Source organism: Passer domesticus, chromosome 6 (genome assembly GCF_036417665.1).
Source record: "Passer domesticus isolate bPasDom1 chromosome 6, bPasDom1.hap1, whole genome shotgun sequence".
NCBI classification, from domain to species: domain Eukaryota; kingdom Metazoa; phylum Chordata; class Aves; order Passeriformes; family Passeridae; genus Passer; species Passer domesticus.
The window spans coordinates 27,792,248-27,818,384 of NC_087479.1; the positions used below are offsets into that span (position 1 = coordinate 27,792,248).

A 26,137-nucleotide genomic window follows, 5' to 3' on the forward strand; every position below is an offset into this window, starting at 1 on the left:
TGCACCATCAAAACGACTGTTTTGACATGACAGTAGTGTATCTGGGGAAAACTAATTCAAACAGAAGATATTTCTTTTATGTAATTTATCAAAAAATGTTGTGATTGAATTTACTTTCTTCTACAGAATATAATAACTTGTACCTCATGATACACATATTTCTACATAGAAACATAGTATGTGTAATATTGCATATACTTTTTTAGGTAGAAAAAGTAGAGCTATTTGAAAAGAGCAAATGGAATGGGAATATAAAGAGAGAGCAAGCAACTTAAATCATAATAAATTTAGAAGGAAATGCTTCTGGTATTTTTGAAATCCAGTGAAATGAGAAAAATTTTGCAGTTTTTGAAAAGGATCAGCAGTTCCCATTTTGAAGACTAATATTTCACTGCCTCTGTAAAAGAAAATTCTTAGGGATGTCCCTGTGTTTGTGTGTAACCTCAAAACATACCACTTTATTTCTCTGGCTGTACTTGTCATTGGTTTTTTTTTAATTGCATGTTGTCAAAACATAGAGTAGTGCATTGGTGTAAAATCGAATGGATTCTATTGCAACATAGAAAGGGTTCCTCAGTTGTGTTTTCAGAACAGAGTATTAGTTCTTTGGGCTGGGAGCATAAAAAAAGTAGACATTTTTTTGCTTCAGAAAAAAAAAAAAAAAAAGGAAAAATGTTACCTAGATAATGATCCCCAGAGTATAACCTCAGAGTTTTTAAAAAACCTTTTTTAGTTTAAACATAATTTAATCTGATTTTGAAGCTCCAATTTCTCTGCATTGAAACAAATGTTTACAATTAAATTTTGAAATATTGTTTTGAAACATTGTTTTATGTGCCTGGTGACTTCAGTCTCAAAATATATATATATCATATTGAGTTGTCCTTTAAGCATTGCCTCTTACCAGAGCTAAAATATATTTCTTTTGGCTTAAAGGATTTTTCAGACAAATATCTGGGGAGAGATCATGGAATCACAGAATAATATAATATAGACTAGAAGGCCACTCCAAAGAACATCCAGTCCAAACAGCTGCTCCAGGTCTAATTAAATTGTCTTACTCAGGAACTTGTGTGAGGAAAAAGTTACCAGCAGTGGCTGCAGGATACATTTACTTGTCTCTCATTTCCTAGTAGATACTGCATTGTTCACAGGAAGAGAAAGGCAAATGAGCTTACTTGCTTGGTGGAAAAAAACATTTCAGAATATAGTGATAAATATTTTCATAGATGAAAAAATATATATCCTATTTGATACTAGTCTGAGAAGTGGTCCAGTCTGCCCTCAAAATTTCATTATACGTTCATTGTGTTTTGCAGTTTTGTATTTTACAGTTATGTGTTTTACAGCAAAGTAAATTCTCCCGGGTTTGTCTTTGCAGTTTCCTGAATGTGGTTTTTATGGAATGTACGACAAAATCTTGCTCTTCCGTCATGACCCTACCTCTGAAAACATTCTCCAGTTGGTGAAATCAGCTGCAGATATCCAAGAAGGAGACCTAGTTGAAGTTGTCTTATCAGGTAACTAAAAAACAATGAAAATTACTGCCATTCTTTTGCCCATGAAAATATCCAGAGTAGTTTTCTCCCAATTAGATTTTGACCCAGCATAGGTGAGAGTCCATACAACCAAAATTTCCTTTTTCTTGATTCCTTTCTCAGACATACAAGCATATTATACCTTTTACATTTTTTTTCTGTTACCCTGTATATTTTGTAACAACTCCTTTCATCCATATTGCTAGTTAAGCAACAAGTTAACTAGTTAATGGTGTTAATAAGCTAGTTAACTAGTTAACATTAGTATTAATAAGCTTTTTGCTTTATGTAGATTGCTGTGAAAATGTCCACTGGAAATAGAGTAATTGCTTTTTCAAAGCCCTGCGTAATTATGCTTGCCAAGACTGCTCTGACTCTTTATATGATTTATTTTTTTAAATTGTGAGAGGAAGGGGAGAGCACAATTATGTGACTCAAATATGGAAGAAGTCTGAGGATGTCATTAGGTGTCAGTAGGACTCGTCAAAAGCTTAGATGTAAGAAGATATGAGCTCTGGGACTCGGAATGGTGCACAGTTTGCACGGGTGTGCAGTAGAGTCAATGCTGGAACTTTAAAGATGTAAAGGTGCTATTTGGCAAGTAAAACTTGGAAGATGGTTGAAAGGCTGAATTTTTGCAGTTGGAACATGCAGTTAGAGCATCTGGAAAGATACTTAAGTACAGAGACATGTATGCCATATGAAAGTGAAAATTGCAACTGTAGAAGGGTATAGGATTAGTGAAGAGAGAGGCCAAGTCCTAATGGATGCTGAAAAGAGTGGAATTTAGGTCACATAATCTAAGCCAACTGAGCTTTTAAACATAGTTTTCTTTTGTAGGACCCTCTTCCATATTCTTTGTTTAGAATAGGAAAAAGTGAAATAAGGAATAATGCATTCCTGTAAGTCATCATTCATCTGTTCCATATCAGGAAATAAGCTTTTCACTTTCAAAAAGATACCAGTAATTTGAACTTAATGTTTCCCACACAACATAATCACATCAGTAATTGTGATGCAGTGAAAAAAAGTTAACAAGAACTTCAGTGCTGTATTTGATATATTGTTTATATGAAATGTAGATCACATACCTTCTAGTGTGCCAAAATTAGGCAAGTAGCTATTTAAATCTTTAGGAGCAAAGGACAGCAAATGAAACTTCTAATATGTCATGTCCTGACTGATGGCACTATTACAAATTAGAACCTCCAGTTAGATGTCTCAAACACATTTCCTCAATAAACACTTAAAGCATTAGTGTTCTTCCTCAAACGAGCTTAAACTAAATGCAGCAACTCATTTCTGCATGCAATTCCTGTGTCATGTAAAGGAGGGGAAGTATTCCCAGTTCTGCAACACTGAAAATGAGAAAGAAATGTACAAACAATCAGTAATGTTTAAGGAGTTATTCAAACTAACACAGGCAGTTTTTTGTTGAAAAATATTCAGACAAAGTTTAAAATTATTATGGATTTTGACAATAGTGCATATCAAAGTAGCTGTAGATGGGTTATCTGTTTTTTAATTAAAGAACAAAGTCTATCTAAATACAGGGCCATAAGAAGTCTTTTTCAGGATGTTTAATAATATGCACTGAAAATTTATTTTGAAGGGATTAAAAAAACCTCCTGGAAACAGAAGAGATTTGCCTTCAGCACTACAGTGATATTGAGTGCTTGAGTGGTGGAAGGACAAATGAAATACAATATGTTGAACTGATCGAAGTGTTTTATTTCTAGACTTCATCATAGAGAACTAAACAGAATATACATTCTAAAGTTCTGTAAATTCAAGATATATTATGGTAATTGTCTTTGAATGTTGTGTCCAAAAGAGGCAGTAGAACACATTGTTACTGCTGTGGCTTTGCTGCTGAAAACTCCTTGTGCTTTGGGTCAGCATCCCCTGAGGCAGTGGTATCTGATGTCAAAAGCTGTAGTGATCGACTGCATTCATTTTTTATTGCTCAGGTCAATACTGTTCTGAGTAGAGAAAGCTGAACTGACAGTCCTTGTATTCAGGGTTATACAATCATTAGTATGCATTTTCTTTTTTTTCATTGTAGTTTACTTAAAACTTTATAAAAAAAGCTGGACCACCCATGATTTTTTTTTTCCTACTGCACATATGTTCTTGGCAGTTTAAGGATTAGTAAATATGATTGTTTTCTGGTTTAGAGCTTATATTGCAAGTTCTTGAAAGAGCTGAAAATTATGTACAGAAACTTACAGAGGGGAGGTGTTGCTCACTGTAGCTGAAGCACCTTAGTTTGTTTTAGTGAAGAAAATTGTACCTGTAGATATCATGCGATGTAACTGAAACAGTTTGTGTTAGAGCAAAGATTTCTGGTGAAACATGAGAAATTTACTCAGTTCATATTGCAGCACCTGCCATGCTTTTGTATTCCTGATGAAAATTATTACTTGAATTTTGCATTGGTGCAATACAACGTAGTATTTTAATGGACTGCAAGAATCATGTAACGTGCTGAGCAAATGTTGTGTGTCTGTCTGCTGACTCCTCCAGAAGAGAGAAGCACAGGCTGTTGCAGTCAGCCAGATGAATTGTGGTTCAGTGCCAATATAGATTCTGGCATTTTGGAACTGAAAGGTCAAACATTATTATAAGAGTGGAAGCAAAAGTGTGTGTTGAGTGTATGAGATTTGGTTAGCTGCACACTAAAAGAGGAAAAGGGAACTTTTATTATGAATGCAGTAGCCCTGATAAATAGTTTTACTTCTATTATTTTTTCTTTTTATTTTATGTATTTTTAAAAATATCTGTTTGAACACTTTATTTATGGGATTCTGAGAGTGTTTGTATGGGAATATGGGAGCACTTGAGAAATGTATTAGAACCAAAAACTTGTATGTTGAATACATTTGGTTTATTAGGCTGCACTCCTGGGCATTCATTGAACGCTATCACTAATACCCTTCTGGCTGTAACATATAACTCACCATGTTTCTGTTTTCTTAGCTGTATATTTTCTATGTTACTTTTTCTTCAAAATATTGGAAAGTTCATCTTGTCTTCAGACGCCCAAAGAAAGAAAATTCTTTACTACTTTTGTGGAAATCTCCTCTAATGTGTTCATTAAATCCAATATATACTTAGTTCTATGCATTTCAGACTGGAAAGGATCTGAATCTTTGGAGAAAGGATTTTATCAAAGTGTATTTGTAGGAAAGGTTCCTTTTATTAGAATACCATCAAAAATTAGTAGGCAGCCCAGAATCAGGAAGCAAAGTACAGAAGTGGCAGTCTAAGTTACAGAGATGGCTGGAAATGAGTAGTCAGTCATTTGTAAACGCTAAAAGGAATAGAAACCAGAAGTTACCTCTTTTACATCTTTTTAGATCTCCCTCTCTCTCTCTAAAATTTATTTTTCCTGTTTGCTCAAGTAAAAGAAGCATATTAATGTAAAGTGAGTTCAAGCTGAAAAATGTCCTTCAGTCTCGATGTGATAAGCAGTATTTGCTGAAATCTTCAACTGGAACTTAAGTTTCATGTTCCACTTATGAAATAAAGGATGCAAACATTAATTACCAAAATAGCACCATGTAAAATTCACAATAAATTTGAACATAATGAATTACTTTTGCTGTGATAAACTCTCTTCTTTAAGTGAACTCCTAGTTTTTTGGAGATCTTCAGTGTTGTTTTGACTGGCTTATAGAAATAATTTATTTCAACTGCAATTTATTGATGCCAATGAATCGATATTAACAATAGGTGCTGTCTTTTATACCCTTTCTTTGCAGAGAATTTAAATAGTTAACAAGTTTTTACTTTAAGTTGTTACATGAGATCTGGAAAATAGATCAGTTAGCCCCTTTCTGAAATGAATGATGTGTTGAGGATATATTTAAAGCTGTCTGCAGATGCAATTGCCACCCTTCATCTGTGTATCTGTGACTTTTTCAGAATAACTGTATTTGTTGTTTTTTTTAAATGGAGGCACAGACTCTATAGAACAAGCTGACAGATGAGAATTACTGTGCTTCTGTACATTTGTATTCTCTTTGTGAGTTCTGATTTTGAAGACTTCAAGGAAACAATTACTTTAGAAGTCTTTAGGCTTGTTTTTTTCAGCATAGTTTGTCCTCTTCTGTACCTTATTCATGAAATATATTAAAAACTGCTGTGTAAATTTGCCAAGTCTATTTATGATATGGAGGGGAAAAATTGTATATTTACAGTTTTAATATGGGATTGTTTATAGAAATTCTATCTTGTTTTTACTGGACAAAGTTCCATTGAGATGTAAGAGGTTTTTGTCTGCTGCTGGGAAGCAGACAGTGAAACGTTAGCATCTTGTGTGAATTAGCGGAATGTATTTCATCTGCTTGCTGTGACCAGTTGTGCTCAACTTGGCAGGATTCCTGAAGCAAGAAAGTCAAATAGTAGCTATTTTACGTTCCCTTGCTGAGCTGATGAGGGCAGGAATTGATCCAGTACTTTTGTTAAGAAGCTGTTTCTGTTGTAATATCACAGATCACCTGGTTGTTAGATGTGGACCTTTTATTTTGATTCAGTGCAGTATATACTGCCTCTGATAAAATATACTGGGCTGAATAAAAGCTGTGGATAGCTTACAATTACAGGTAAATGCCATTTATCAACACATAACAGGATTGTAGTGTTAGTTCAACTTGAGATGAAACACTATGATATTGTATCTCTGAACATAATGTTATAGCACTTATATAGTTGGTCACAGTTTGTGATTTCTCTTTGTTGTGATTGAAGAGCATCCTTCTCTTGGTGCCTTCATGGCTATGTTAACATGCTTTTTTTTTGGTGTCTTGAGAAATACAAATATCTTTATTCTATCTAAGATAAATCTTTAGCAATTATTCTTCCTTTGTGTCCTTTCAGTTTTCTCTATATGTCATTTTTCTTATTTCTGTAGAGATAAGGCTCATTCGTGATTAAGTTAAGTTGATTGATTTTGTATGCCTCATTGTTCATTGCTCTAACATTGTTCTTGGGTCATGAATTTCAGATAGATGACTGTGTTTGAAGTTGTTGAAGAAAGATTCTTTCCTTTTTTTGTTTATGTTTGTCTCATTGTCTTTTTTTCCATATATGACCGTGTTAATTGATAGTTTCTTTACAGTGCCTGTTATGAGAGGTCACTGTTCCACTGCTACCTAATTGATGAAACATCCAACCGTATACATCTCTAATAGTCCAATATTTTGAGAGAATACATTTTTTGTTTGTGTGTCTTTAATGAAATTATTGGTTCATTTGAGATATTTCACTTGTTTTTTTCAGATTTAATGCAAACACTTTCAGTCCAAGTGCTCATAAAGAAATGATGCTTTCACGAGAGAACAGGGTAAATGCTCAAAAGGATACATAACTGTTTATGACTTAGGAAGCAAAGGGTAGAAGTGCATGCTGTTTTCACAGTGGAAGCAGGTTACCAGCAAGGTGCTTAAGTTTGTGCTGTTAAATACATTCATGAATGATCTGGAAAACATTACTAGTAAAGTGTCAGGTGTAGCAATGGAACAGAAAATGGCTTGTAATGTCACTGCCCTTGTGTCATCTACCTTTGTCACATTCTCTGCTTCAGAGAATTCTGATGTTGCGTTGAGAATTCCTCTTTCAAAGACAGGATTTCAGGCTTAGTGGATTTTTGTCTGATCCAGTAATTCTTATGCTTTTGTATACCTATCACATGATTTCACTGAAAAGAGACATAATTCATGTCACACCACTTTAACAGGCCTCACCTCAATAAGTTGTACAGCTGGCTTTTCAAGAAAGGTGAAATTGAAGCTGATTAGCTACATTAATTACAGTTAATGCGTAAAAAATGCCTGTCAACTTCGAGTGGACCAAATAAAATCTTGATTTTATTTGTATATTATATTTATTTCAAAGCCTCTGGAGTTAAAAAACCCCTTTATTCTCCTTAAAGTATTAGTTCAGTGAGGCAAATTTTTTTACCTTTCTTATTAATTTTTTCTCAGTTTTCTTAATATGATACATATCACATTTAACCATTTAAAAAAGATTTTAGATACTATAATTTTGACTGAGTTTAACTCAATCCCCTAAGTAACAGTAACTCAATATGTTATTCAAGATTAATATTCAAGATACTTCAACAGCCCCCATGTCAGCTGATCCTTTCTCAAAAGACTTGAGGTGATGAATGAAACTTTGAGTCTGCCAAAGTTGTCCAATGCTTTAATGGATATTTGTGTGCTGATTTAAACTTGCAGTGCTATAATCTGATTTGCATTCAGAATCAATATGGAAGGCTTATAATTAAAAAGACATTGATGGAAAAAGTGCATGATTATAAAAACCATATTTTTGTCAAAGGACTCGTGTTTACTGTTTTACAAATTTTTTTACTATTTAGTCTTTCGTTGCACCTGTGGTATGTGAAACTTGCATATAGCTATATATTATTTCACAGGATATGTCTTTAATATCACTTTAACTTTTCTCAAAGATACAGTGGCAAAGTCCAAATTTCTTTTTGTGCACCTCATCACTAAAAATCTTCAAGCATATACCTTCAATACATGTGTGTTGATTTATTTAAAATTTATATATGTAGCTGAAGTTATAATTTTTTTTCTGTACCCTAATGGGTTGTCTTTTGCACACCCAGAGATGTGGGCACCTCACTTTGGAGACCATTGCTATAGGTTCAGTTAAAGTTGTATATAAGGAAAAAAAAGAATTTCTTTTTGAAATTTAAAAAAAAATATTTGAGAAGGGAAACTTCAATTTTTTTTTTCCCTCCTTTTCACAGTTTTTCATATTCTGCCAGTTGTCTTTGCTACTAACACAGATTATAATTATAAAACCACCATTGCCACCGTTCAAAGACTTCTCTTTTCCTCACCAGCCACCATCCCCTTTCATCAAATAATTACCTCCCCAGTAGGTAATTCTCACTAGCTACTAATTTAATGGGGAGCAAGCCTTGCTTCAGCTAAGCAGAAAACTCTTTGATTTGTCATACAGGGTTTTGTTTGATTGATTTGTTCAATTGTTTCTTTGACCATTACGTGCTTGATGAAACATTTGTATCAGTGTGTTTGTTAAATGACAGTAGTGGTCCTGAATAGTGAGGAGTCATTCAGCTCATTGAAAAATGAAAGGTAACCCGCTTGGAATAACATGGCCACTTGGAATAGCATCAGAAAATTTATATACATGGTCAACAGTGTATTCTACACTGCTCAGATGTATATCAGGAAAAAAAAATCTAGTGTTTGGAGGATCTCTCTGCTTTTGTTTTTCTGAATTTGTTTTCTCAATAACTTGGTGATTCAGTAGGCTTCAAATTAAATATGGCTTATGTAAAAATACATCTTTCAATATCACTGTTAAACTCATTGATTTATTTCCATTGGCTGACTACAGGCTTTGATTTTAAAAGAGCAAATAGAAATACAGAGTCTCATAGTAATTTCCAAAAAATTATGTTTGCAGCCCTTTGTGGTAAGATACACATCTTCTTCTAGGAAGTGCTTGAGGTTTGTAGCTAAAAGTGGTCTGAGTACAAACAAGCAATCCTCCTTCCCTTGGGGAATATAACAATTTGAAATTGCAGCCAAGGAGAAGGAACTCAGGAACTGCCACAGATTGCAGTCCACTGGTTTTTATATCTCTATGGTAGCTGGGACTCAGGCCTGGAGATATTGTCATTCCAGTTGAAATCTGGCTCACTCTGGCTTTTAAAGAGGGCCCAAGAATGTTTCTGTTAACATAGTTAAGATGTGACTTGTTGCCAAAAAGAAGGTTGGAGAGCTTTCCTGCTTCTTAGGACATGAGGACTATCACTCTATTTTGGTAGTGCAGAAGGTTATTCTGCAGCAGTTATGTTTCTATCCAGGTTTGTTTGGTTTTTTAATGTTGTTTGGTTTTTTTATTGTTTTTTTGTTGGTTTTTTTTGCTTCCTCTGCTTCTTAAGTCCAGTAAACTCTTACTCATTTCCTCTCCAAACAAAGCAATTCCAGTCTTCCAGTCTTTTACTCTCTCTTTGTATGTAAGTCTCTTCCATGCCTCTAGAGGTTTTCCTCATCTGTCACAGCTGTTCAAAGCAACAGAATACAGAGTATCATATGGGGAATATTAGTATCACCACTTCCTAGTGTAAATTTCTAGTTATTTATGTGCATGGGTGAAATACTGAGTAAACATGTTGTGAGTAGAACACTTCTGTTGTCTTTAGTGAGCAACTAAACATTTTTCCTTATGTAATTTTGACTTTCTGATCTACCTGGCTAGGCACTGGAGATGTTTCTAGGATGAGTCATTACTGGAGTTTGCTAAACAATTTTAAAAAATCAACCACAATTCAGAACAATAATTAATTTCTTCCAGGTTATGTAATTTTGTGCATTTCATTATAATTTTTAATTTCCCTTTTCCTTTTCGTAGTGTTATCCTAGAAAGATTCAAGTGGGGCTGAGAAAACTGAATGGTTATATCCAGTCATGCTTCTGTTCCATATCTCTGATGGTCTCATCAAAGATCTGAGACCTTAAGAAAGCATTATAAATCAGACAGGCACTAAAGCATATTCCAGAAGTGGTCATACTAGGATTTTTGTTTCATCACCTTCAGAGGCTTCAGGTGAGGCTGTCTGGCATTTAGTTCCCTTGGGTCCTCTTTCTCACCCTTCTTGAAGGTGGAGATGACATTTGCTTTCCTCCAGAATTGAGGCATTTCGCCCAATCACTATGATCATTCAGAGGTTGTTGAGAGTGGTCTCACAAGGACATCAGGCAGTTCCTTCAGTACTGCTGGGTACATCCCATCAGGGCTTGTGGACATCCAATAAAACTATGCAAAAAACCCCCAAAACAACCTACTTGTATTTGTTCTGTAATGGTATACGTTTATAAATTCTTAGGGATAATTCTAAAAGATATCTAAACCTTGGCAGATAGGTAACAGTATAGTTAAAAATAATTTAATGCATGCAGGGATTGTTCCTTCATTCCTTTTTATTCACTATATAACAAAAAAAAATCTTAACCTTTTATGAAAGAAACTTGTGGGAATTAAATAAGTTTTACAAGTGCTATTAATTCTTTTTGAGCACCTCTTCTTTTTGAGCTTTTTTTTCAGAATCTTTGGAAAACAACTGTGAAGATCATTAAAAAAATTAGAGGAAATAAAAATGTAAAGGACTCACAGCATTTGCTTGAAGATAATAATTTAGATCACTCAGAGCATGGAAAATGAGCAAGAGCTTTTTTTTTTTTTCATTTGGGGTTGCTCCTTAATGCCAGTCGTCAGAATCAATTTTGAACACTGCATCAATAGCTGCAGTAAACCTGCAGAGTATTTAATTTTTTTTCCCATGCTAAATTGATACCTTTGCAGTGTTTTGTGATTAACAGGGCCTGAAGCTGTGAAGTAAGGTATTGCTGGTTTTTTGAGTGAGAAATGGGTAAATCCATAATGAAAAAATTGTGTGATGAACTTAAACCTAGTGAGCTATATAGTTTGTAGATTTGAAACTGTGAAATCATTCACAAATAAATAGAAGTACATAAAAATCAAACTTTAAAAATTCAGAGTGTACAGATGAATCAAACACATTGACTCATAAATGTTAATCTTTTATTATCACTCCTTAAAATTCTGAGCTAGCACTGGACAAATGCTTGCAAATGGTTTATTGTCCCCTTCAGTTTATTACTTAAATCTCAGGTCACTGATGAGACAGTGTAAACAACAGCCCATAGTGAATCTGGATACTGGGACTGAAGAAGGAAGGAGATGAGAGCCTTACTTGGATGCCTCCCATGCTGGCTCCTTTGCTCCCTTCTCAGCCTTACATTTGCCAGCTTCCCACTGCCCCTCTCAGCAAGGAGGTAGCTGCTGGCCGAGGAAGGCTGGGCACAAAGTCTTGTTTGTTCATACTGTGCCACCACTTGCAGCTACCAACTTTGGGCATCATTGATAGAAAATATGGTAGAGGTTCTCTGGCCTCCATCTCTTTCTGATCTCTGGGATCTTCCCCTATTTCCAGCACTGTCCTCTTCTTTCTGTCATTACTGTTTCTTTTTGGGATCTTTCTTTTCCTTTTCCATGGCTTTCTGGGCACCTAAACTCATGTTTCCAAATTAAATAGTCCAGTTGCAGCAGCACAGCATGTTATCAGCCTTGTAGCAGGTGATTCAGTTTCTGTGTCTCTGTCACTGGAGAATTGAGGACATGCAGCTTTTGATTAGTCTGGATGTTATTAAAAAATTGCAGTTAGCTTGTACCAGTTGCATTTAGAAAGTAGCAGGCTTCTGCTCAAGAGTTCCAAATTCAGTTCTGAAAATGTATCTCTCCCTCCGTCCCCACCTCCTACCTGAACATCAATTTAGCATTCCTAATTAAAACTGGTTTTACATAAAGCATTGGGATAAAGCAATAATAGATAAAGAAAACAAAATGAAATTTATTGTATTAGAAGGATTTTACCTGTATGTAAAATCTAGAGTGGTAAAATACTCACATTCATATTCAGAAAGGATTCAAATTTTCCGTATTGAAGTTGCCCTACTTCAAAGCAGAACAAATCAAGAAACAGAATGATTATAAATGTGCACATGTATAGATTTTTAGGAAGTGGTTAGTTTAGTCTTTAATTCAGATTTTAGGATGGAGATCAGGTATGGAGTCTTTGGCCTGTGTGAACTGCCAGAACTCTGCAAACTTAAACGAGACTCTGGAAACTCAAACTGTGTTTGATTGCCAGGATTGGAACATTGAAAAGAATAAAATGGTTTCCTTTCTCGTCGTCCAGCTGAGCTGTATATTCAGCCATTAATTGTTATTGTTTAACCAGTGCCTGAAGTTTAGTAGTGTATAGTTGTGAGTTATATTAAATTTTTAAGTGATGGATGCCAGCACTTCTTGTAAGTAAAGACTCAAGTTACAGATGCCTGAGGGAACTCAACAGAATACATTACTCTTAAATGCATTCCAAATGGGAGAAGGTAGCAAGAGAATGCTTGCTTTTTGTAGCTGCAAGATACTAGTCTTGTGGTTGATGGTTTCTTCTGCTGTGAGAGGCATGGATGCAAGATGACAGTGGACATTATGTGAAGCTCTGTTACTGATAAAAGCAGGATCTCACCTCTGCTTATAGTTCAGAGTGCGTTTGGACTTGGAACACAAAATGGTAAGTAAATAATTTGCCTCTTTCTGAATGCAAGACCTTGCCTCTCTGACTTGCAATGTTTTACTTTCCAGTTGTGCTGAATGATTGGTCTGCTACCGAGCCCAGAACAAGGAGTACTAGCCATTAACAGCCGAGTCATTATTAATAGACCTGATGAAATAGTCTTGTCAAAACTGTTGCAGTTTCAATGCCTGTGTTTTGGTGATACTAGAAAAGCTTAAATCAATGATGATAAGGTAATCTGAGAATTAACAGTGTAACGGTGTCATATTAAAAACATAAAATTGCAAACTTTTCTGCAGAGTAATTAAGTTTTTTAGGATGTGCTTATAGCTATATTTGGAGACCTCCCTTTTTTTACAGCACAATTTTACATACAGCCACAAAGTTTTCTTCACCCCATCAGTACTCTGTCAAAGCAAAAGGGTAGCCTGATTACAGAAGGTTTTTGTTACCAAGAAAGGCCTCAATTTAGTTTGGAAAAAAATATACATATCTTTCTCTTCATCAACAAGGCTTTGGTTTTTGGGTTTTTTTCAGTGAATAGTAGGGATATTCTGAAGGTTAAAGCTTTGAATGTTAATGGCTATATGAAAGGCTTCCTGGACATGTAATTTAAAAAAAAGTTGACGGACTAGATGGTAGGAAGAAGTTTGAAAGGAGGACCTAATTTATAAATCACTTCCTAAGGCAAAACTACTCATGTGATTTGCTTCTACAGGGCAAATTATATATACTTCCCATAATCCCTAGTTTTTTAAAGCTATTTCAAGATAATATATTTTTAACCCATTATCTAAATTATTAAACTAATTGCAGTTAACTGAGTTACTGATTTTTATTAGGCTATTTGTGGTTTTGGTTCACTGTTCATACTATTTGTAAAACTACCCAGTAAATCAATGTGCAACTCCTCTCCAGTCTTCCAATTTAGTAAGCATCATTGATTCATAATAGAACTTGAATACAGGCATAATGTTAGGTTATTCAGTGCAATTGTCATGAACTTAGATACACAAATCCTTTGCTAGATTGAGAGGTAGACTGTTTTCATTGTACATATCCCTTGTTTTAATAGTGGTTTGGTTGTTACTTATATACTTCTAGAAACAACCTCAGGAAATTCTAGTTTTATAAACAAAAATTCTAAAAATTTGCATATATGTTATCAAAATTCATGGCTATCATGTCTTGAGGGTGTTAACAGTAGAGTCTTCCTTATCTTCTCCTAGGAGAGAAGTGCATACTCACTGGGTGTCTTGTTTCCATCTGCTTCTTGATTTTATATTTCCACATGCAAATTTAAGGTAGAGACAGTAGCAAAGAAGAGCACATTGCAGTTCTGTTGGAAGCTGGTAGGGCATAATGTTCCAGTTTTGGTCCCTATCCTTGATAAAGCTCCTACATACATGCATACGTGTCTTTTCCATGATCATTTCATTTGCAAAGAATCAGAGATGTAAATCACAATATTCTTCATAAAGCTGTAGGTAAATATGCTATGCAAAATCCATGAACAAAAGTCTGGAACAGAAGTGATGAGGCTTGAAACTCTAGATGGAAGTTCTGAAGGAGACAAGTGGAGAGATGGGAAGGCTTAGTGATGTGTTTATAGTTGAGTCCTGAGCAGGTGTCGTAGCATGTTGTAGTGTGTTATGTGACTGGAGTTTCCAAAATGCTGAAGACCATGTCTTCATATACATATCATGATGTCATAGACCAGGCTAGAGAAGAGGAAGTGGATTATCAACGGTCAGTGTGATTTGCATCTATAATTTGATCTTATCCAGCTGCTGACCTATCGCAGCTCAATTGGTACCCATATGTGGTAGCACCAGAGAGGTGTCTGCTGCCTCACTGTGACAACTTTTCCTCCTGTGGCTGCATGCTGGTGATAATACAGGCCCCGAAAAAGAAATCCTTCTTGAACTTCACAGATCAGTGATCTCCTGGAACTGTGTTGTCTGAATTCCTATCTTCAATATGAAATTAAAGAGGGAAGTTAATATGCCTGTATTTTGTTCTCTTTGTACAAGTGAAGTATACAAATGTATATTTGTGTTTTAGTAACATCAAAATACATTTTAAAGCTTTGAGTGTTTGACCCTACCAACGTATTCTTTGATTTTGTTGGAAGTGCAGAAAAACATCTGTAAGTGTCCACAAAAAGATGATTCAATCCAAGTCCTAAAGTAAAACACAAGAAATCTGTTCAACATCTAAAATGTTTTCTGAAGGGGGGGTGTCAAGGAGCTGGAGCCAGCAATAGGACAAGAGGCGATGCAAAAAATTGATGCGTGGGAAGTTCCACCTGAATATAAGGAAGAACTTCTTTACTGTCCAGGTGACCAAACACCGAAACAGATTGCACAAAGAGACTGTGGAATTTCCTGCCCCAGAGATATTCAAGAACCATCTGGAGCAATCCTGTGCCATGTGCTCCAGGATGACCCTGCTGGAGCAGGGAGGCTGGAACAGGAGACCCACTGTGGTGTCTTCCAGACCCAGCCCATTCTGTGATGAGCTGTGTTTTCTAGTAGACCAAGGAGAGCATTGTCAGTACAGGGTGGGCATTGTCTGAACAGTAAATGTGGCCACCGTAGTATGGAAAAAAATAGAAAAATAATATATTTGAACAAATGTTTGAAAGCTGTTGAGTGAAAAAATATGCCTTACCCAACATTTTTAGATGAATAAAAAATGATTTAATTTCGTTTCAGGATATTTCTAATGTGTTGGACTTTTATGAGGTCCTAGTGTTATGAATTAAGTAAATAATATAGCTTTTTTTGATATAATATCATGAGAAGAAAAGGAAATCCTGAAATAAATGAACTGTTAAATTATTTGCATTGTTCTAGTAAAAACATTTTGAAAAAGTGAATTTTGATATGATTGGAATCATCAGATCCTACTTTTGGGATGGTATTCTAAATACTTTTGTTAATAGATCTCAAGACTGGTTGAGACTAGCAACTTATTTTACTGTGGAAATTTTGGAAAAGAGCGGGTTTTTGCAAAGAAGCAACTGAGACCAGGGCATAAGTCTTTATTGGTACTCTCCTCTTGTTAGTTAAAAGTGTTTTCTTGATCAGTATGCAGATTTTTTGTTCTCTTTTCATTAGTAGACAAGGAGCAAGCCAGGGTATTTGGCTCTTTTAGGAATTCCTCTGAATTGAGCCATTAAATAACAAGGCTGGGTGGGGGAAGGGTTGTTTTGGTTTTGGGTGGGGTTTTTTTGGGGTTTTGGTGTTTTGTTTTTTTTGGGGGAGTTGGTTTTTTTTTGTTTCTTTTTTGTTTGGTTTGGGTTTTTTTCTCTTTCTTTCCTTCTTTCTGTCAGTTGCAAATCAGGAATGTATTTCTGTTGAAAGACAAAGTATTTCTGTTAAATGCTTACATACCTTTTGTGTTCATCCGGATATCTGTGAAGAGTAAGCAAAGAGTAAACAAATAACTTGTTTAAATGGCAGTCTGAATGAGATCAAATGTTTGCGTGTGTGATTAGTATGTAACAACATTTGACAGGTATTTCTTTAGACTATCTGGTGTTTAAGATAGTTCATAAGAAAAGGGAAAATATTTCATTTAAGTCTGTTTTTCAAAGTGTTGTGGTAGTGGCTGTCTCTGTATTATAGTTTTAAAAACGTTTTATTTAGTTATTTTTAAAGTTTGCACTATGGCCTTTAACTAGCCCCTCTAACTTTAGGAGCTGTTACACCAGTTGCAGGCTCATGTTACTTTGTACGAAATGCACAACCGTCTTCCAGTTTACCCTGCAAGGTTTTTTTCTCTATTGAAATTTGGGTATATCATTACATGTTTTGTTTTTAAGCTCTAATATAGGTTTTTAAGTTGTGTGATCAGTTCAGTGATACCAACATAGGCTGCTGAATTAATTATACCAAGTGATCAGCAGAAACACACTATTTTAGATGCACTTTCATTTGTCAAAAAAACCTTGCTGTATTTCTTTACTGGATGTGTTCAGTTTATTTTATGTACATACACCTTGAAGGTGTAGTGAGTAAAGCCTGTAAAAGTATTTTGAAAAATTTTTGACGTTTGATTGAACTGTGACAATTTTGGTAAATGTTCATATGCTGTTATACTCTCATGTTTGATTGGAAAAATGTTGTCAGAGATGTTACTCCTTCAGAATTGTAAATGCAGCTTTATGCTTTTTCCAGTGGTCATTGTAGTATGAAGGTATATCATCACTTTTTTTATCTTCAAAATATTATGCAGTGGACAATTACAAATTCAAGGTTCAGCATCATAGTGGCCAAAAGGAGTTTTGCATTATTCTTTGGAGAAGTACCTAATATGTTAATAACAGTGGTTATGTTACTTTTAATTTGTGTTAATTTTTTGTATGATCTTACTGTTATAGCTTCTGCTACATTTGAAGACTTCCAAATCCGGCCCCATGCTCTGTTTGTTCATTCATATCGGGCTCCAGCCTTTTGTGACCATTGTGGAGAGATGCTCTGGGGGCTGGTGCGTCAGGGACTGAAATGTGAAGGTAAGCTGCAGTGAGATGTAATTTTTCAGTCTAAAGAAGAGACTTTTCCACTCTACTTCTGTGTGTTGTGTCTAATGCTTTTAAATTAGTTAAGAGACAGTAAGAGCTGTCAAAGGAACTAACTGATTAAAGAACTTATCCTTTTGACTGCTCTGGGGCATCTTAGATATGGCTCTGTAACCTTGAGTGTAAAAAACTTTGGTTGATATGTAGTTTTAAAAAAAGGCTGCATATCTTACTCTTCCCTTACAATTTTTAATGAGCCTGTGTCTCATTTTGTATTGCAGTAATTCAGATTATTTAACTGAAGCTACTGTCAATCCATGTGAAGTTGTAATAGCTACGTTTTCTCACTTTACCACACCTATTTGACTTCTGGTAGACTAAATCAAATAGAATATACCATTTGCAGTGAAACTTCATTACCTTCCAAGTGCTTGTCATGGAAATCTCCTGCACTTTGAGACCATAGATTTTGAAAAATCAGAGAAAAGCCATTGGTTGTAAATGTATCTATTTGGATATTATCTCTCTAACAATTTGCTAGTCTAAAATAGCAGGGTGGAGGAAAAAGTTTCATCAAAATTAGGACTAATGTTTTTGAATTTGTGTTGTTTTAGAAAAATCCAAAATTACTTGCCTTTTTGAGTAGTAAACTATAATCTGATGGTTTTAAATTTCTCGTTTCAGGATGTGGTCTGAACTACCATAAGAGATGTGCATTTAAAATTCCTAACAACTGCAGTGGTGTACGGAAAAGACGCCTGTCAAATGTGTCCCTCACAGGGGTCAGCACCATTCGGACAGTTTCTGCAGAGCCCTCACCCAGCGTGACGGATGAAGCCCTTCTGGTATGGGATTCCCTAGCTGTAGAGGCCATGGGAGGAGCTGAGAAACAGCCATATTTAGTGCTATAGAATCTGGTTTTGCCTGTTACAGACTACAGAGGAGGGTGGTATGTAAATTATAAATTAAGAGACGGCATCTTGACGTAATAGGGAGGTCACCAGCTTAAGGTATGTGGGTTTAAGGTATGTGTCACTTCTGATACTCCCAGGAGTCTCCTCATTTGTCAAGAATTAGGTTATTTTTAATGCCTAAAACTGCCACCCATGGTAATGTACATAGTTGGATCTTGAAGAATATCTTCTGGAACTAGATGTTGAATTTCTTCTGTATTGGACCCTTATTTCCCTTGGCTTATTAAATAGGAAATTCACCTCATTAGAGCACTGTGACCCAGGCTCCACAGCAATAAACTGAAGTGTCTGTCACAGTCAAGTCTGTCGTTAATTAGTTGGAGCCAGTGTATTCAGCATATTTCTGGGTGTTCAGAAGAAAGCAGGAGAAATCTCCATTAGATGCTTAAATGGCTCTTTGTGGTGAATGTATTTATATGTCTGTATTTAGATGTGTACAGGTATATATAGATGTACAGTATACACAAAAGCATGCAAATATATGGTATAATTGTATATTCATTTGTATATTAGTTTTCTGAATTGAAAGCAAAATGTTGATTGGAGCAGATGACAATGATACCTTATTTCTATTTTTAGCATGTTTGTTCTTTTTGGCACTCATGGTCATAATATACTTGAATAGTTAAGATTTTACACAGTGTATAAATTAATCCACTCCTAAGTGAAGGTTTTGAAAACCTTAAGGTTTAAAAGAGAGGAAAGAATTTATAAGTACACACAACAATTATCATGTTTTCCTCCCAATTAGAATATTAAACTTATTAAACTTGACATACTAAAAGGACACTATTGCAAATTATGTAGACATGGTGTTAGATGCAGTACCATCTATGAACCATAATTATGTACTTATGCTACTGATTATCATTAGTCTAAAGCTACTTGGAAATTAAGGTTAACATTATGAATCTGTATTTTTAATTGAAAAGCTGCATAAATGAGTAAGGTGCTTAAGTTCTACAAACTACAGCAACAAATGTTTACGCATTAATCATAATTCTCAGCAGGTTGTTTCAGAAATTGCTTGGACCAAGACAGAAAATTTTGAGGAAGACTAGCCCTAATTCTGATCTCATTTTTTTGAAAAAAATTCTGTTAAAAAAATTGTATGAGTGAGCATCCTGGTATACTGTCTATAAATATTAATTTCACTGTCCAGTTAAAAAGTAGCAAAAATTTTTCAATTTGAAAACATTTTAAATTATATGACTATGTAGTTTGCTGATACATTCTTATACAAAATACCTGTACTGTAAAGCTATATATTTCAAAATGTTTGACAGCATTAAAACTGCCAGTGAAGAGATGCAGTAAGTGTCATCTATACTGCAGGCTATACTTCTGAGACCTTGTAAACGTTGGTGTCCCTGTGTTGATGATTCAGAACATCGCACATGCTCACACACGTGCACGCCCAAAGAAAATATATTTGCAGTAGGTAATGGGATGGGCCTAATAGTTTTCTTATCTCAATTTTATTTCATAAAATTCTGGTATAGTTTACCAGGTTTTCAGAAATGCTCTCACACACGGCTTCTATATGTCTTTTTTCTGTTTAGTGTTTTCCCTTTAAATGTATTTCCATTCCTGCCCTCCCACCCTGCATTTTTAAAGTGCCATACGCTTTGTCAGTTCTCATGTACCAGATCTGTCCTTTGGACTCAATTCTTCTGCAGTGCTTATGAGATAAGTTTTATGGCAGTTTATATGGTGATGCCAATCAAACCATGCACTTTGGAATGTCTTTCATTTTTCTACAGTCTGTGTGAATATACTGAAAAACATCAACTTTGTTCATAAAAGTGTACCACTCATTACTAAAATAGATGTGTTGAATCACTGCTAACAAAATATAATCTCTGTTATATCTATCAGTTCTTCAAATAGGACCAAAATAAATATATTTTACCCCTAATTAGCATGTAGAGTCAGAGTAGTTGAGAAGGAGTAATTCCTGGGGATCTTCAACAGATGTAATTATCAAACTGAGTTGTTTCGTCTTTTTTTGTTCATGTTGTGTGCACCTGATAGGAGACACAGCATGTAAGCCTGCTTTCTGGAAAAATGGCCTGTATAAAGTGAATAAGTTATGCCCCATCTTACAAAATTTTGTAATCTAAACATCTTTGAGGCAGGGTAATGTGGAATCATGCACAATGTACCTATACTTTAATTATCCTTGCACAGGGAACCACCATGTACAGAAACAGTTTCAGTTTGGGTATAAATGTTTTCATTAGCCAGTAAAACATTTCATTTGAGTTTAAAATTGAATGGGGACTATATTTGAGTACAGCTTAAAAATCTACCTCCAAAGAATAAAATCTTCTTTTGATTCTTAACTTAGTAGTATAAAACTCATCAACAGAAATACTAAAAACAAAGTAGAACTAGGAGGATACAATGCAACCCAGATTTTTATATGTCTCAGCTCAAATGCAGTTCTTAAGCATTTATTCTATAAAAAAGAATGAGAGTATATAATATGATCCCACATTCATGCTTGCTTCTAAAATAACATTATTTTCTGTCTTTTTCTCCCCCTTGTTTCTTTGTTCTGTTTTTTCTTCTTTCCAACTACCTGTCAGTCTCCTGTCAGCCCTGGCTATGAGGTATGTACTGAATTTACTCCCTACCTGCTATTAGCAACATCCTCTTTTATTATTATCAGTATGAATTTGAAGGCATGCAGAAATTAAATCAGATTAGTAAAGTCCAGATTCCAAAGTGAAGATCATTCTTATGCTAAACAGTAAAATTAGTAAACATTAAAATATTTCAATACAAAAGTGACTTTTGCATTTCGTAGGCATGAAAGAGGTCATTGGTTAGACTGAAGCCCTGTTTTATACTGGTAGTACCACATGGGGAAAAAAAAAAAATTAATTTCACTTTCAGGACTTGGTAATTTGCTGGAGTAATGTAGAAAATAAACATTTTATTTTTAAGCCGAACCAACCTCACATTCAAATGCTCACCAGCAATAAACTTTTGACACCATACTACCATTGGGATAGCTCTTTCTTTCAGACTGTGGTGGAATTAAAAGATTTGTAAAACAAAATTTTAAAAAATGCCAAACAGTCCAGGATTCTGTATTTCTGTGGAAATAGCCATGAACAGTGTACAAATAAGTTTCAGCTCTATATAAAAAGAGTGTCAAGTCTAAATAAAATTTTAAAAAAATTAAGTGGGTGATTCATTTCAAATGTTGCTCTCTTTGACTTTCAGTATGGATTTTCTAAAGAAGTTTGGTTTGTGTTTAAAGTTTCAAAAGCTTTTGAAATTAAGAAGTGTTGGCATTTTTTCCTTGCAGCATATATTTGGGATGCACATGTTAAAAATACTATATTTTAGAAATACAGCATAGTTAGTCTGAGAAATATTTTGTTGTGCTAAAATGAAGATTTCCATGGCCAAACATCTATTTCTTTGACATAAATAACTTTATTTCCTCTAATCATGGAATGGCTTAGATTGGAAGGGACCATTAAGATCGTAAGTTTCCAACTTCCTTCAATGGTTAGGATCATCATTGACTAGACCAGTTGTTCATAGCCCCACTGAACACTTCCAGGGTGATGTTTCTGTTTCTTCCTAAAACACATAAATTCTTACTGTGTGCCCCAGAATTCCAGCTCCACAGAATATCCATAAAGCAATACAAACATGTATATTAAACCACAGTTTTTGTAATATCTAAGGTAATTGTGTTCTAAGTACAGTGCTGTTCGATAAATGATGAATCCACCAATCTGGATGATTTTGGTTTACCCTCAAGTAGCAGTAGTTAAAGGTAGGCATGAAAAAAAAAGTATCTGGAGGAAAAACAAAATTATATTCCTCTTGTGAAAAGGAAATGTGTTAGCTATCTATGGTTTTGCTTCAAAATACATTTATATGACACAACAGTATTTTATTTCTATTTTTTAATGTATGTTTCTATTATTTTAGGAGATTTTGTTTTCTATAAGTGATGAATATAGTAGGTCATTTTATAAACACACTTGAAGTGATTTCTCAGAAAAAGTCTAGCTGAGCTTTGTTTTTAAAATAGGAATGATGTGTCTCGTGGGGCATAGGTAATTGGAATGTTACATATTATCTTTGTTTTTGATGTAGAATCAGGATTTACAGTTTTTTTGCTAAATAATTTAAAATTTAAAATGTATATAGTTTTAGTTGAAAAGACTCTTTATGTATTGCTGACAGAATACAAAGCACCAGGTGTTGCTTGCCTCTGTAGATTTGTTATAAGCAGAGCTGGCTTGAGGCTTTTTAGCTATGTATAGAAGAGTGATTCTGCAGAACTAGGACAGTAGATGCTCTGGGAGGGAATTGTCTTGAGTCATGGGTGGCCATTTTCTCTTTCTTCCCTCACACCCAATACTTAATACAGATGCCCTTTTGTTTTAGCCCACTGAAATAAGGAGTCCTTGTTTCCAGTGACTCAGAAATAGCCATTCTAAGAAGCCTTTGTTTTCCACACTCCTACAGAAGATGCATCTCCTTTTCCCAGTTCCAGTCCCTACAGGGACTCCCTCCCCAGCTCACTGAACTGGAAATAAAAGGCCCTTGAGGGAGGGAATAAGAAAGAGTTGGGGTGTTGCAGCTGAGAGCATCTTGGTGCCTTAAACCACTTCTAATTGCAAGTCCTTTTGTAATGGCTGAAGTAAAGTTCATTAGACCAAAGATCCTCAAAGGCAAAATTAATATTTTCTTTTGAAGGCACTCGAGTTAACTGTGAATTAATACTGTTCTGTTATCTTTTATCCTTGTCACCCTCAAGTTATCTTTCCATCCTCCAGTGATACACATGCACATTCCTCTCTGTCTGAATGGGAATTTCCTTTCAGTGTGCCCATATGTTTAATAAAAACCCTATGGATAGAGCTCCTGGAGTTTGCTTCAAAATCTAGAGTTTATTTCAAAATAATAGAAGGTGAAATAGAGGGTTTGAGTAATTAAACTGATCCTGAGTAGAGTTCACATTGATTTAGTGCCAGGTGCACAAGGTGAATATAGGACCATGCACTGAACAGAATTAAGAATTGAGAACTCACTGAATCTGACACTGAAAAAGTCGAATACAGGAATATGAATTAATTCCACAATACTTTATGTATTTTAGTTTTCGTGCTTTTTTACAGTAACTTAAAATAGTTCAACAAACTAAAGATCAAAATCAAAAAGTATTTCAAATGTAGTTCTCTTAAAGTATTGCATATCTATGATATTCAAAGTGGTACATCTAAGGAAAATTAGGACCTGAGTTCTTGTAGTTTCTAAGTACTAGCAAAAGGGTTTGCACATATTGAAAATAGCCAAATGCAGCACACATTTTACTTCCCTGTAGTATCTCTGAGATATCATTCATGATCATTTGGGTTATTGTGCATTGGTACAAGATCCCAAAATGTTATTTTGAGAAATAATGGGAATCAACACAACCTTTTATCTCCCATTATGTGGCCTAGGTGTGTTCAGTTGTGCTTTCCCTCCCTTCTAATACAGAATCTTATTTTTCTGTTTTGGTATCATAGTGCTGCCCCCACACTTACTGCAGGCCTCACCGAGTAGGTTTGTCAAGATCTCCTCTGTCCAGAACCAAAACTTTCCAAACCAGTGTCTGGTTAAGCCTAAAGACCTGTCAGTTATCCCTGTTTTGGTAAGGATGGTATGTAGGCAGTGACAGATGGGACACATTTATACAGGCATTGGGGAAAGGGGGGGAACCCCAAGATTTTATATGATAGTCTTTGCACTATTCTGATTCATCCTCTCTGAAGGGTTTTGTACTGAACCGTAATTTGGCTATGATACCTTTGTGTCATCATGTGTGCTTTTTCTCCCCCTTTTTATTAGCTTTATTCAGCAGGCATAATGAAGCTGCCAGGTCTGGCTTCTGGTGTGGGCATTCTAATACTGCGTGATACCTCCATAAAAATAACTTATTAATTAATATACTTAAATTTATGAAGTACATGAGACAAGATCACACTAAACCTAATATTTTTGAATTAACTTGTGTCTGTAAGATGCTGGAAAAAAACCTTTGTGCTATGTAAGTCTTACTATGGCTGCTGGTACTAGCAAATCCAAAAAGAAAGGGCTTTTGTTTTGGGAATTCCCTGGTTCTGAGGAGTCAGCATAGTCCTACAATGCCTGCTGAAACCGAGTAATCTTCTATTGGTAGTTTCCAAAATGAGGCAGGTTACAGACAGAGCACTCAAACCACTGTCTGCTGCTATTGATGTCTGAGTAGAAGAATGGCATATATTAAAATAGCCATCTGTGGATAGTTTAATATTAAACAGCTTGTACTGAAGTCAGTTCTTTGACGTGTTTACACATGGGAAAGTGAAATGTTTTTCAGACCATAGCTATCTAACTGTGGTGCTTGTGGGATTAAATCATGCACTTGACTTAGAGAGGAGTGCAAGAAGCCTTGAAAGACAACACAGTTGATTGCAGTCTAAGTGTGGTATTTCAGTATATTTAACTGAAGATTTGTTTCCTTGAATTCACTTAATTACAGTCACATAGTTTAATTTGTAAAAGAAAGTCAACATTTGCATTGCATTAAAGACAGAGTTCCTGTGGTTACATAGATATCTAGCACCTCACTTGACAGTCGCTTCCTGTGAAGAAATTGTGTATGAACATATTAAGGCTCTATCCTCTGCCTTTTATATAGGAAGGAAATGCATGTTTCAACAAGTCTGTTTCAACACTAAAAATGAAACTTCATCCAAACAGTTACTGCTGTTTGGTTTTTAAAATAGACATCACTGTTCTCTGTTGTCTAAGTAAATAAAAAGCCCTAGATCGTAATAGTTTATTCTTTTGTTGAGGCAAACATTTCAAAATTGTAGGAATACTTTTGTTATTTCTGATTGAATATCTCAGTTTAAACTACAGGAATAATTTTGCAACAGTTAGATGTTGAGCCTGCAAAAAGGTTAGCACTTCTTTGTGTAAGTTTTGAAAAAACCCAAATATTTAGGAGAGTATAGGTTGTGTAGCCTGTTCTGTTCTGAGAGAAGGCTACTGACTTGAGCACAAGCATGATTGCCAAAATAGAAGTAGTTGCTTTGTGACTCTTACAGAACATGAACCTTTTCGGTAAAGCTTCTCAGAATCTCTGGGATATATTTAGCGGGACTGTCAAAACCTTTTAAAAGGAGTAAGGCAGTTTCTTGTATGTTTTAGACTAGCCCATGCAGCTGGATTGCAGAGCTGGTCTTTGTCTTTGTTCCCAAGAGGCCACCTCTGTGTCCAAGCAGTCAGCTTTCATTGCTTCCCATTAGTCCCTTCAGCATCTCCCTACAGTTTCTTTTGATTTCAGTGCCTGGAAGGAATAGATGTGAATGCTACAAGATGGTCAAACTCATGCAGGTAATAAGAACAGCTTAATCCATTGGTGGGGAAATCAGTATTTATTTCAGTTTCTTAATTGCATTTTGCATTGTATTTGGACAAGGCAGAAAAGACAGGAAAGATCTGCTGAGCTATTTTTACCTTTGGGGGACTGTCTTCTTCCTGCAATGACTGTACAATGATTTTATGCTTTTGGCTAATGTAGACAAATCATTGTGTCTTCTAATAGCTTTCAACAAAGCTCACCAGAACACACATGAAGGGCTTTAGTGTATTCCAAAAATTCAAAGAAATTGAACAATAAGAAGCAAGGCATCAGTTAAATAAAAGTCATGGGGAATGCCCCATGTTGGGAAAAGATGGCACATCTTCCTTCTTGGAATTCAAAAAACAAAAAAAAACCCAAACTTCTGTTTTCTTCCCCAGAGTAAGAGTAAGCAAACTGGATGATATTAGATATTCTTACAGTTAAAATATAATTGAAGTATCTGGATGTGATCAGTGTCACTGGCTTAGTTGGACAGTCCAGTATTCAGTATATGCACAC

At 35.2% G+C, this 26,137-nt stretch overlaps 1 protein-coding gene across 2 annotated transcripts in view; it reads left to right on the forward strand.

The window, feature by feature from the left end:
* The window catches only part of PRKD1 (protein kinase D1), a 114,777-nt gene that overhangs the window by 55,945 nt on the left and 32,695 nt on the right, over positions 1-26,137 (forward strand). The window contains exons 2-5 of one of the 2 annotated variants that reach the window (XM_064424065.1): positions 1,382-1,520; positions 17,096-17,227; positions 17,918-18,078; positions 20,799-20,822. In XM_064424065.1, the coding sequence (XP_064280135.1) occupies positions 1,382-1,520; positions 17,096-17,227; positions 17,918-18,078; positions 20,799-20,822 (456 nt within the window). The remainder of the gene's footprint in view (positions 1-1,381; positions 1,521-17,095; positions 17,228-17,917; positions 18,079-20,798; positions 20,823-26,137) is intronic. The other variant, XM_064424066.1, reaches the window with a different exon arrangement.